The 14,107-nt window shown below is 34.1% G+C and overlaps 1 protein-coding gene across 4 annotated transcripts in view; it reads left to right on the forward strand.

Annotated features, from left to right (window-relative positions):
- LOC139527219 (atrial natriuretic peptide receptor 1-like) overlaps nt 1-14,107 on the forward strand; it is a 38,411-nt gene that overhangs the window by 10,077 nt on the left and 14,227 nt on the right. For 3 of the 4 annotated variants that reach the window (XM_071322546.1, XM_071322547.1, XM_071322548.1), the window contains 6 exons: nt 2,977-3,233; nt 3,859-3,943; nt 4,784-4,993; nt 6,046-6,133; nt 6,575-6,722; nt 7,376-7,456. In XM_071322546.1, the coding sequence (XP_071178647.1) occupies nt 2,977-3,233; nt 3,859-3,943; nt 4,784-4,993; nt 6,046-6,133; nt 6,575-6,722; nt 7,376-7,456 (869 nt within the window). Of the gene's footprint in view, nt 1-184; nt 285-2,976; nt 3,234-3,858; nt 3,944-4,783; nt 4,994-6,045; nt 6,134-6,574; nt 6,723-7,375; nt 7,457-14,107 lie in introns of those variants that run through there. The other variant, XM_071322549.1, reaches the window with a different exon arrangement.

The raw sequence follows: 14,107 nt of genomic DNA on the forward strand, positions 1-14,107 counted from the left end.
TAGTAATCAAATAATCATAAACTAAAAATACAGTCCTAGGTAATCAAATAATCATGAAATATTTGGCTTAATAATCAAATAATCATTAAAAAAACGGCCAAGTAATCACATAATCAAAAACCCCATGAGGGCCCTCAGGAAGCCTAAAGTTCTCTTCACTCCGGGCAGGGACTTTCTATACTATAGAAAATATAGTATAGAAAGTCCCTGCTCCGGGTCTTCACTAGAGGAACACTGGGAACATAATACTTCAATGATGTCTTGCAGTCAGTATAGGATCTAGAGTTAGTCATTTGTCGTCTTTCATTTTTATTTTCCATTAATTTTAAGTAAACAAAATAAAATTTTGTCTGAGAAAGGAGGTGGGGGCCAAAACTTGCCCCCTGGCTACTACACTGCCCCTTTTACACTTCTAATATTTTAACTTTATTAAAGCAAAATAAGAGGGCCAAAGGCACGACAATTTACATGTCATAACAGCAATATATAATGATGACATTAAAATTTAAATATAAAATAAAAATAAACTAAAACATTAAACATTGATTAAATCAGAAATTATCAAAGGTATGATGGCAACTTTAAATCAATTGGATGGGATGAAAAAAAAAACTTGATTAAAGTATGACAAATCAGTGGCGTAGCCAGGGTTAAACTGATTTGGATGCAAAACTGTTGCGAGCGGAGTGAGGGGAAATATTTTTGGGACCATTCTATACAGAAAATTATTTTTGCGGAAGATTTTCCCTGTATGCATAAATTTGTACTTCAGAAATATTTGATGAGAGTTTCACAACGAATCTTGTATTTGACATCTCAAAAATGGACCCATTACAGCGGCACTTATGTATATGGAACTTCGAAATATATATAGGAACCAAAGTGAACCCACTTTCCCTGAATTTGATCTAACCCATGGGTTGTTTGATTACTTGTCTTAACGCATTACAGGGGACATGGAAATATCGGGCGTCCGTCCTGTCTTGTTAATGCTGTAATGTGTGTACAATTCTTGCAAGATTTTTGTGAAACTTATATCAGCAATGACTTTGACACTAACGAAAATAAGTCCTGATCAAATATTTTTAACCAAATATGCCCTGTGGAAACATAAATAATAATGGAAGTCCTATTCCGTTTGCTAGATGAAGCTTTTTCTCTTGAGCATGTTGAGATATTAAAAAAAATGTTAAGAAAAAAGTGCTTTTTTAGTTATTGCCATTGCATCTTGGATAGATAAAATATGTGCAATGCAGGGACATTGGAACTCTGTTATTTTATTGAAAATAAAATTAGATATTTGAACATTTATAGAAAGGGGTATTTATAAGCCAAGGAATTATAACACTCCATTACAGTAAATACTAGTAGAGTTTTTATCACGTCGTCTTTTATGTCACAGGAAACGATATCAGGATATGATGGTTTATTAGTAAGGTTACTATGTCATCGCTTTGCTTGCCTTAATTTTAGACCAAACAAGTCTACAGGTCTGCATATCATCATCCTCTGTGCATGCCGCAGCCTACTGCACACTACATTGTAGACTTTTACGAAAAGTCGAAAGCACTTTTCTGCAATGTATCCATCTTGTTTACATAAACTAAACCATCCTAAAACCATGCATAAGGCCAATTAAAATTAATTAGTAGATTTTCATCCAAATTTTTGAAAATAATGGGGCGGGTGGGAGGATTTTATTTTTTAAATTCTATTTCATATGAAACCCTTTTGTGACGAGTTCTTTATATATGCAAGTGTAATATTAAGCTTATATTATGTATACACAAGTATGAGAAATCTTACAAAATATTTCAAATCCTTAAATAAATATATCTAATTGCAGCTTTAAAAACTTAACAAAAAAAAAACGTGTGAGACTATTCTCTTCAGTTAGACTACCTACACAAAATGTATTTGGGTTTCTAAACAATGGTTTGTATTACCATAAAATGAAGCAAATGCATTGGTATGCAACACAATTATTATGAGTACAGAATAAAATGAAAACTCAGAGAGTGTTGAAAATAATAGGGTTGGTACTTTATATGCAAGATGAAAATATAATCATCATGTAAAACATGAACTTAATAATAAAAAAAAGTTGTTCTTCAATGAGTCTTTCTGGGTGTATTGGGACATTTGCTGTTTGTCAACATAAAAAGACAGCCATGGGTAAAATCAAAGGGCTTGCATAAATAAAATGCGTATGTTAGTCGACTTTTTAAATTCAATAAACGGTCATAAATCTGACAAGTTCGTGCTTGTGTTTCAATATAATTCAGTCATGTTTTCTGTATCAATGGTTTCCACGAATCTTGTGCTTTGGGTATCATTTAGAGTTTAAATTTCCTGAGACAAAGTCATTGCATAAATAAAAAAGTCCGCAGTTTTCTAATCACAGAAATTTGTGACATACCGCGATTTGCAGTCTTGGAAACAGCGTTTTTCTCGTAACACCAATATTTCATGTCATTCTCGTTATCAATCTTTACTCTCGGAAGATGATGTTGTCATCATAGAGCAGCGGAAAGGTCGACTTAATCATTTTGGTTAGATTTACTCGAGGTACAAAACCGAAATTTGAAACAGGAAGCATTGAATGAAACGAAATTTTAACGGTTACCGGTAACGGGAATGAATAAAATCCGGAAATCGTAAATTTTATAAAATTAAAAAAATTCGGGGCGGGGCGATTTCAAAGGGGCGGGCGGGGATGAAAATCTATCAATTAATTTTAATTGGCCTAATGCTTCGGAATTGATTGGACGCCATTCTCATGTCCTCACCCTTTGGGGGAGATACCTCCGTGTGTATCTGCTGTGAACATATGCAATCATATAATTAATTATTTATTTTATTTTTTTTTGGTCAAAATGATGTAGATGCTTGAGCGTCTGAACATACATGCAAGCTACACCACTGCAAATTTATGTTATGTAAAATTTAATTCTGTTTCTTATTATTATTTTTCAGTTTTTATTCTATCCTTTCCTGAAAAGTACATAGATGATTTTATGAAAGTGGCCTTTGATAAAGGACTGACCAGTAGTGGACAGTACATATTCATCCATCTGACCTTTGGAGCAGGACTAAACCATACCAGCACCCAGGATGATATATTTAGCTCGTTGTTAGAAGTTGGCCCTGTGTCAACAACATATTCAAAGTTTGAGAATGACTGTAAAAATTTCCTGAAACCAGCAAATCTGTCTGTACCTCTGAATAACCAGGTAAAAGGTTATTCCTGTTAATGTTTATTGTTTATGATAGTGGAGGGGCATTATGTTTTCTTGCCTGTGCGTCAATTTTTCTGTCTGTTGATTCGTATGTCTGTCTGTTTTGCTTCAGCTTCAAGTTTTTGGCCAAGGTAGTTTTGGATAAAATTGAAGTCCAATCAACTTGAAATTAAGTACACATGTTCCATATGATATGATCTTTCTAATTTTATAGCCAAATTAAAGTTTTGACCCCAAAGTCACAGTCCACTAAACATAGAAAATGAATGTGCTACCAGGGCATCCGTGTACCAAGGACACATTCTTATTATTTAATAAATTAACGCCCTAAAAAAAATACAGAAAATAAATTACCTAAAATTAGAAATCCACTAAATTATTTGCTATACCTGTTTTATAATATTTTTTTTATTTACCGGTAACTATATATATAGTTTTTAGATATACCTAACAATTTAAGGAACAAACGTTTTAACATGATATAGTCTTAAGATAACCTTTAGAAAAAAAGTTGTGCTGTCACAATAGTTTTTAAGTGCTAAACAAATATTACAATTATGTGGTCCTACTAATTCAATTAGGTGTTGACTTGATGTCTTTTGTTTGTTGTATTCTACAGATAGATGATTTTTCTGCGTATCTATATGATGCCATTGATATGTTTAGCCATCACAATCCAGTCACCATTAGTAAAAACTATTCAGGTACCTATAACTTGTATGAACACTATGCTTTTTGTTGTACTGCATTTTGAGTTTGAACTTTCTAGCATAGTAGGTACAGGGGCGGATCCAGCCATTTTAAAAAAGGGGGAGGGGGTGTTCCTAACCCAGGGCAAATGGGGGGGGGGGGGGTTCCAACTACATGTCCCAATTCAAATGCATTTAAAGTCAAAAAAAATAAAAGGGGGAGGGGGGGTTCCAACCCCTGGATCCGCCACTGAGATATAACTTTCAATCTTATTGAAAGGCATAAACATTAGAGATATAGGGTCTGGCTTAGGGCAGGGTGTCATTTAATTCTGTATTGTTTAATCATTTAAGTCATTTTTGCATCATTTTCTGCATTATTGGGCAATAGGCTTAAAATGTTGTATGCCTGTCACATGTTTCTTCTACAAAAGACACACCAACCAGTGACATTTGAATCAAAATGAAAAAAGTTCAATAAAAAATTGAAGAGCAAATGAAGAGCCAAAATTCCAATGGTTTTGCCAAATACAGTGAAACCTGGCTAAACTGAATCCTGCATAAACCAAACATGTTCTTAAGCACAGTCATATCAAATTGTATGCATTGTGATCCTGATAAAACTACACATCGGCCAAAACCGAAAAAAATCTTAAGTCCTGTAGAGGTTCAGTTTAAAAAGGTTTCACTGTACAACTATTGTAGGTAATCTATTCCTCAGATAGAAGAGCTCCTGATTGTCTCTCTCTTAGATTAAATGCAGACAAGACAAGCAGATAGACCATTGGCAACCTTCATTGTCAAATATTTTACTCATCCATACTGAGTACCATAGTATTTTCATCTTTATTTCAGGTTATTCTGGCTTTATAGAGAGATTTGTCGATAACAAAGCCATTAGAAAGTATCATGTGACACATTTTCAGCACGGCAGTCATCAGATTGTGGCCAATATAACTAACCTGACAGATTATCGTGAGACTATTGCCGTAGTCTGGACTGGTGGACAGAGACCCTCAGATACACCACATTGTGGATTTTCTGGAGGTCACTGCACGAAGGAAAGTATGTATTGCATATATGTTACAGAAAATATGACCCTATTCAAATGAGAAAAACTAATGGTCTAATTTATAACAAAACAAATTACCAAAGAACAATTATGACATACATGAACCAACAACAACCACATGTTTTGCTTTCAAAGTTTACTATCATTTGAAAGAATTTACACTTTCATTAATTTGCTTGTTCATTGATTGGTTCATTCCTTTGTTCCTCCTTTGTTCCTCCTTTATTTGTTAGTTCATTCACCATTTGACGCACTGTCAGAAAAAGACTTAAGTCTACAGTGACTATTCAGCACATATCAATAATGCATGCAACCCCACCACATTTTTTTGATACAAATGTTATGTATACTGTTTACTCATGGTAATTGGAGTTTTCACACAATTCAACACACATGTTAAACATACATACATGTAGCTATGAGATATATAACTTTTCCCCTGTTTTCAAGTAAGCACATTTAATTTTGTAGGCCTTATAATGAGTATAAGAAGATGTTGTATAAGTGCCAATGAGACTCTCCATCCAAGTCACAATTTATAAAAGTAAACCATTATAGGTCAAAGTATGGTCTTCAACATGGAGCCTAAATGGCTCGATCACACCAAAGAGCAAGCTATAAAGAGTCCCAAATTGACAAGTGTAAAACCATTCCAGTAGGAAAACAAATGGTCTCATCTATATATAGAAAAACGAGAAACAATAATTATGAACCACATCAACAAAAGACAACCACTGAACATCAGGTATAACTCACATCAAATTTACAGTTCTTTTTATTCCAAGGAAACTTCAAGTTAGTTGGCTTGCAACATATTATTATCAGTTGCGGAACCAGAAATTTTCATAAGTCAGGGCCCACTGAGAGGGGATCCAGCTCCCGTCACGCTCCAGTGATTCTATATATAACTATCCAAAAATTTTCCCAAAAAAAGGGGGGGGGTCGGGTCCCCTTGAACCTCCCCCTAAATCCACCTCTGATTATCGTCACAATATCTTTGCCATATTTAGAATAACCTATTAAACCAGTGGCCTATTTATTTCAGAAGATGACAAGTCAGCAGTAATAGCTGGTTCCTGTGTTGGTGTTATATTAGTCCTTACGATATGTATCACAGTTATCATATTATATAGGTATAGTCAAACATTTCCGATACTTATAATAATCATTGAGATATTCCATGTTTTAATCTGTAAGCATATATACATGTAATAGCATTTAGTTAAATTGACACTTTTTTTAATCATGTACTGGTACTACATGGATGATCATTTTGATTATTGGGAATCTTGTGGATTTCTTGGGTAAAGGTGAAATTATGAATTTCATAAAGGTTTAATCAGATACATATAAAACAATATGTCTCAGAATCTGGTTTAATGAAGTAACAGTGTAAGCTTGTGTGCAGACTCTGATAAAATCCCAAAATCAAAATTTTTTACAATGCAATTTTTCCTCAATCTACAAAATTGAAGTCAACATAAAAATGAATCGAAAGTAACTTCAATTTAAAAAAAACTTGTAGTTCAGGAAAAAAAGAGTTAATGAAAGATCATGTTTTTGAATATTTGTAGAAAATTTCGCTTTGAGAAAGAACTGATGGGAATGTTATGGAAAGTAAATCAAAATGAAATCAAACTTAGAAAGAAAAATGGAACAGCAACTGTAGTCCCTGCACAGGTCAAAGGTCAAATTCATCCAAAGAAAAAACTTGTTAGAATGGTAATTATAGTTTAAAGCTTCTTGACAAATGACAGTTACGTTTGGAATAATTGCTTCATTTAAATGAAATCAGAGATGACTTTTTTTTAAAATGACTTTTCTTGTCTCACAATTCTCAGAATATTTAAACTTTTTTATAATGTTGAAAAATCTCACTCCTAAATTTAACCACACTGTTTGTACAATAAGATTTGAACTACATCTTCCTCATACCTGCCAACATTTCAAATGCTCATGTTTTTTTTTATATGCAAGATGGCGTTGGCAGTCCCCAAAAATGTTGAAAGGGGTCTTCAAATTCATTTTAACATTGTTCATTTGCTTCTTCATAACTTTTACAATCCTATACCCCTGGTAAAATTGATTGTTTTGTTTTAAATTGTGGACAAAATTGCTCTTTCAAAATTTCCATAAGGGTGACTATATGGGGAAATCCTCCTAAAACAGTTGGCAGGTATGCTTCCTCTTACAAACATTTCTGGAATTGCTTACTAAAATATTCATTACAGAAAATGAAAAAAAATGTATACTAAAGACCAAAGAACAAGTCTATTTAGTTTGGAGTTATATTTATACACTCAAAAGAAGCATCATGAACTCACAACGTTTTTGTGCACATAAGATTATTGCAAACCTTTTATTATGTTTTATAGGAAACCAGAAATACCTTGGGCTTTGGATCGTCTGTGAGTTTAGACAGAAATTTACTGTATACACCTATAGGTAACTACAAGGTGAGTCAAGTTGAATGCAAAAATTCAGAATTTGTTTAAGAATTTTTATGAGTGTGAAAATTGCAATTGGATATTTGAAACAAAAAATAACCATTGCACATTAAATTTTGATAGCAGTATCTGTAGGCACCATTGAGATAGAGCTTCAGAATTAAAAAAAAAGGGGGAGGAGGTAACAAGGAGACATTAGGAAAGAAATTTGTAGAAAGATCTATGCTTTAACTAAGCATATTAATTTGTATTTCTATTGAGAGAGTCAGGGCTGGGACTGTGCCCCTAAATCAATCTCTGCTATTTCCTGAAAGCAATAAATATATATATATATATATATATGAGTCTGAAAGATTGTGTAACAATACCGATAAATAGATGGAAAACAAAACACTAAAAAGTGTTGAATATCATTGCACAAAGATGGAAAAACTGAACAGATGATTGTCAATTTTGATGATCCAATACCTATTAAGTTTACTGGTTGGTAGATTCTTATAGACTCTATATATATATATATATAAGATACGTGCGGGACGGCTGCAGTGCAGGCGATTTGGTGTCACGATATCACAGTAGCATGGGTTCGAATCCCGGCGAGGGAAGAACCAAAAATTTGCGAAAGCAAATTTACAGATCTAACATTGTTGGGTTGATGTTTAGACGAGTTGTATATATATATTATATATTCTCAACCTGTTGTCCATTGTTCAACATTCATGGTAGTAATTGCATGCTAAAATTTCTGAATTATCAGTAATCAAGTAAAGATTGAAAAAATCTAAAGGAATACAATTTGTGATCATTTAAGGTTGTATGGTAATCTTTCATGTTAATTTTAGTAAATTAATAATGTGTTATTTGTTAGTTGTCCTACAGATTTGTTGGTAGATGTATGTAGCAATTAAAGTAATTTACATACATACTCGTTCTTTGGATATAATTGTAGTTTTCTAATATATATCCCACAGCTCCTTACTTAACTAAGAGTTATATTACTTGCTTTTTATTAGCTCACCTGGCCCGAAGGGCCAAGTGAGCTTTTCTCATCACTTGGCGTCCGGCGTCCGTCGTCCGTCGTCGTCGTCCGTCGTTAACTTTTACAAAAATCTTCTCCTCTGAAACTACTGGGCTAATTTCAACCAAACTTGGTTACAATCATCATTGGGGTATCTAGTTTAAAAATTGTGTTCGGTGACCCCGCCAACCAACCAAGATGGCCGCCATGGCTAAAAATAGAACATGGGGGTAAAATGCAGTTTTTGGCTTATAACTCAAAAACCAAAGCATTTAGAGCAAATCTGACATGGGGTAAAATTGTTTATCAGGTCAAGATCTAACTGCCCTGAAATTTTCAGATGAATAGGACAACCCGTTGTTAGGTTGCTGCCCCTGAATTGGTAATTTTAAGAAAATTTTTGCTGTTTTTGGTTATTATCTTGAATATTATTATAGATAGAGATAAACTGTAAATAAAAAAAATGTTAAACAAAGTAAGATTTACAAATAAGTCAGCAGGTCCTAAATGGTCAGTTGACCCCTTTAGGAGTTATTGCCCTTTAAAGTCAATTTTTAACCATTTTTCGTAAATCTTAGTTATCTTTTACAAAAATCTTCTCCTCTGAAACTACTGGGACAAATTTAACCAAATATGGCCAAAATCATAATTAGGGTATCTAGTTTAAAAATTGTGTCCGGTGACCCGCACAACCAACCAAGATGGCCGCCATGGCTAAAAATAGAACATAGGGGTAAAATGCAGTTTTTGGCTTATAACTCAAAAACCAAAGCAATTAGAGCAAATCTGACAAGGATAAAAGTTGTTTATTAGGTTAAGATCTAACTGTCCTGAAATTTTCAGATGAATCGGACAACCCTTTGTTAGGTTGCTGCCCCTGAATTGGTCATTTTAAGGAAATTTTTGCTATTTTTGGTTATTTTCTTGAATATTATTATAGATAGAGATAAACTGTAAATTAAAAAAAATGTTTAGCAAAGTAAGATTTACAAATAAGTCAACAGGTCCAAAATGGTCAGTTGACCCCTTTAGGAGTTATTGTCCTTTATAGTCAATTTTTAACCAATTTTCGTAAATCTTAGTTATATTTTACAAAAATCTTCTCCTCTGAAACTACTGGGCCAAATAAAAGCAAACTTGGCCACAATCATCATTGGGGTATCTAGTTTTAAAATTGTGTCCAGTGACCCAGCCAACCAACCAAGATGGCTGCCATGGCTAAAAATAGAACATAGGGGTAAAATGCAGTTTTGGGCTTATAACTTAAAAACCAAAGCATTTAGAGCAAATCTGACAGTGGAAGAAATTGTTTATCAAGTCCAGATCTATCTGCTCTAAAATTTTCAGATGAATTGGACAACTGGTTGTTAGGTTGCTGCCCCTGAATTGGTAATTTTAAGGAAATTTTGCTGTTTTTTGTTATTATCTTGAATACTATTATAGATAGAGATAATCTGTAAACAGCAATAATGTTCAGAAAAGTAAGATTTACAAATAAGTCAACGTGACTGAAATGGTCAATTGACCCCCTAAGGAGTTATTGTCCTTTATAGTCAATTTTTTAAAATTTTCATAAAATTTGTAAATTTTTACTAACATTTTCCACTGAAACTACTTGGCCAAGTTCATTATAGATAAAGATAATTGTAAGCAGCAAGAATGTTCAGTAAAGTAAGATGTACAAACACTTCACCATCACCAAAACACAATTTTTCATGAATCTATCTGCGTCCTTTGTTTAATATTCACATATACCAAGGTGAGCGACACAGGCTCTTTAGAGCCTCTAGTTTTTTGGTGTTTTTTTTAAATGATGACTGTGCATGTCATTAGAAAAATAATCATTTTAATGTGTCTATCGCTGTGCAAAGGAGCTCAGCTTAAGGAAATTCTGTTCTCTAAATTTCATTTTGGGTGGCATCACTTTCACTATTGTAGAGTGATAAACTCTTCATAAATGAAAAAAAGAGATTAGTTTGTTGTTTCAACACTCTTTTTAGCTCACCTGGCCCGAAGGGCCAAGTGAGCTATTCCCATCACTTTGCGTCCGGCGTCCGTCGTCGTCGTCCGTCGTCCGGCGTCCGTCGTCCGTCGTCGTCGTCCGTCGTCGTTAACTTTTACAAAAATCTTCTCCTCTGAAACTACTGGGCCAAATCAAACCAAACTTGGCCACAATCATCATTGGGGTATCTAGTTTAAAAAATGTGTGGCGTGACCCGGTCAACCAACCAAGATGGCCGCCACGGCTAAAAATAGAACATAGGGGTAAAATGCAATTTTTGGCTTATAACTCAAAAACCGAAGCATTTAGAGCAAATCTGACATGGGGTAAAAATGTTTATCAGGTCAAGATCTATCTGCCCTGAAATTTTCAGATGAATCGGTCAATCGGTTGTTGGGTTGCTGCCCCTGAATTGGTAATTTTGAGGAAATTTTGCTGTTTTTGGTTATTATCTTGAATATTATTATAGATAGAGATAAACTGTAAACAGCAATAATGTTCAGCAAAGTAAGATCTACAAATAAGTCAACATGACCAAAATGGTCAGTTGACCCGTTTAGGAGTTATTGCCCTTTATAGTCAATTTTTAACCATTTTTCGTTAATTAAGGTAATCTTTTACAAAAATCTTCTCCTCTGAAACTACTGGGCCAAATTAATCCAAACTTGGCCACAATCATCTTTGGGGTATCTAGTTTTAAAAATGTGTGGCGTGACCTGGTCAACCAACCAAGATGCCCGCCATGGCTAAAAATAGAAACTAGAGGCTCTAAAGAGCCTGTGTCGCTCACCTTGGTATATGTGAATATTAAACAAAGGACGCAGATAGATTCATGAAAAATTGTGTTTTAGTGATGGTGAAGTGTTTGTACATCTTACTTTACTGAACATTCTTGCTGCTTACAATTATCTTTATCTATAATGAACTTGACCAAGTAGTTTCAGTGGAAAATGTTAGTAAAAATTTACAAATTTTATGAAAATTTTAAAAAATTGACTATAAAGGACAATAACTCCTTAGGGGGTCAATTGACCATTTCAGTCACGTTGACTTATTTGTAAATCTTACTTTTCTGAACATTATTGCTGTTTACAGATTATCTCTATCTATAATAGTATTCAAGATAATAACAAAAAACAGCAAAATTTCCTTAAAATTACCAATTCAGGGGCAGCAACCTAACAACCAGTTGTCCAATTCATCTGAAAATTTTAGAGCAGATAGATCTGGACTTGATAAACAATTTTTTCCACTGTCAGATTTGCTCTAAATGCTTTGGTTTTTAAGTTATAAGCCCAAAACTGCATTTTACCCCTATGTTCTATTTTTAGCCATGGCGGCCATCTTGGTTGGTTGGCTGGGTCACTGGACACATTTTTTAAACTAGATACCCCAATGATGATTGTGGCCAAGTTTGCTTTTATTTGGCCCAGTAGTTTCAGAGGAGAAGATTTTTGTAAAATATAACTAAGATTTACGAAAAAAATGGTTAAAAATTGACTATAAAGGACAATAACTCCTAAAGGGGTCAACTGACCATTTTGGACCTGTTGACTTATTTGTAAATCTTACTTTGCTAAACATTTTTTCTATTTACAGTTTATCTCTATCTATAATAATATTCAAGAAAATAACCAAAAATAGCAAAAATTTCCTTAAAATTACCAATTCAGGGGCAGCAACCTAACAAAGGGTTGTCCGATTCATCTGAAAATTTCAGGACAGTTAGATCTTGACCTAATAAACAACTTTCATCCTGTCAGATTTGCTCTAATTGCTTTGTTTTTTGAGTTATAAGCCAAAAACTGCATTTTACCCCTATGTTCTATTTTTAGCCATGGCGGCCATCTTGGTTTGTTGTGCGGGTCACCGGACACAATTTTTAAACTAAATACCCTAATTATGATTTTGGCCATATTTGGTTAAATTTGGCCCAGTAGTTTCAGAGGAGAAGATTTTTGTAAAAGATAACTAAGATTTACGAAAAATGGTTAAAAATTGACTATAAAGGGCAATAACTCCTAAAGGGGTCAACTGACCATTTTGGACCTGTTGACTTATTTGTAATTCTTACTTTGTTTAACATTTTTTCTATTTACAGTTTATCTCTATCTATAATAATATTCAAGATAATAACCAAAAACAGCAAAAATTTTCTTAAAATTACCAATTCAGGGGCAGCAACCTAACAACGGGTTGTCCGATTCATCTGAAAATTTCAGGGCAGTTAGATCTTGACCTGATAAACAATTTTACCCCATGTCAGATTTGCTCTAAATGCTTTGGTTTTTGAGTTATAAGCCAAAAACTGCATTTTACCCCCATGTTCTATTTTTAGCCATGGCGGCCATCTTGGTTGGTTGGCGGGGTCACCGAACACAATTTTTAAACTAGAAACCCCAATGATGATTGTAACCAAGTTTGGTTGAAATTAGCCCAGTAGTTTCAGAGGAGAAGATTTTTGTAAAAGTTAACGACGGACGACGACGACGGACGACGGACGCCGGACGCCGGACGCCAAGTGATGGGAAAAGCTCACTTGGCCCTTCGGGCCAGGTGAGCTAAAAAGGGGTAAAATGCAGTTTTTGGCTTATAACTCAAAAACCAAAGCATTTTGAGGAAATCTGACAGGGATAAAAATGTTTATCAGGTCAAGATCTATCTGCCCTGAAATTTTCAGATGAATCGGTCAATCGGTTGTTGGGTTGCTGCCCCTGAATTGGTAATTTTGAGGAAATTTTGCTGTTTTTGGTTATTATCTTGAATATTATTATAGATAGAGATAAACTGTAAACAGCAATAATGTTCAGCAAAGTAAGATCTACAAATAAGTCAACATGACCAAAATGGTCAGTTGACCCGTTTAGGAGTTATTGCCCTTTATAGTCAATTTTTAACCATTTTTCGTAAATTAAAGTAATCTTTTACAAAAATCTTCTTCTGAAACTACTGGGCCAAATTAATCCAAACTTGGCCACAATCATCTTTGGGGTATCTAGTTTAAAAAATGTGTGGCGTGACCTGGTCAACCAACCAAGATGGCTGCCTTGCTAAAAATAGAACATAGGGGTAAAATGCAGTTTTTGGCTTATAACTCAAAAACCAAAGCATTTTGAGGAAATCTGACATGGGATAAAAATGTTTATATCAGGTCAAGATCTATCTGCCCTGAAATTTTCAGATGAATCGGTCAATCGGTTGTTGGGTTGCTGCCCCTGAATTGGTAATTTTGAGGAAATTTTGCTGTTTTTGGTTATTATCTTGAATATTATTATAGATAGAGATAAATTGTAAACAGCAATAATGTTCAGCAAAGTAAGATCTACAAATAAGTCAACATCACCAAAATGGTCAGTTGACCCGTTTAGGAGTTATTGCCCTTTATAGTCAATTTTTAACCATTTTTCTTAAATTAAAGTAATCTTTTACAAAAATCTTCTTCTGAAACTACTGGGCCAAATTAATCCAAACTTGGCCACAATCATCTTCGGGGTATCTAGTTTAAAAAATGTGTGGCGTGACCTGGTCAACCAACCAAGATGGCTGCCACCGCTAAAAATAGAACATAGGGGTAAAATGCAGTTTTTGGCTTATAACTCAAAAACCAAAGCATTTTGAGGAAATCTGACATGGGATAAAA

This window comes from Mytilus edulis, chromosome 6 (assembly GCF_963676685.1).
Source record: "Mytilus edulis chromosome 6, xbMytEdul2.2, whole genome shotgun sequence".
Taxonomy (NCBI): domain Eukaryota; kingdom Metazoa; phylum Mollusca; class Bivalvia; order Mytilida; family Mytilidae; genus Mytilus; species Mytilus edulis.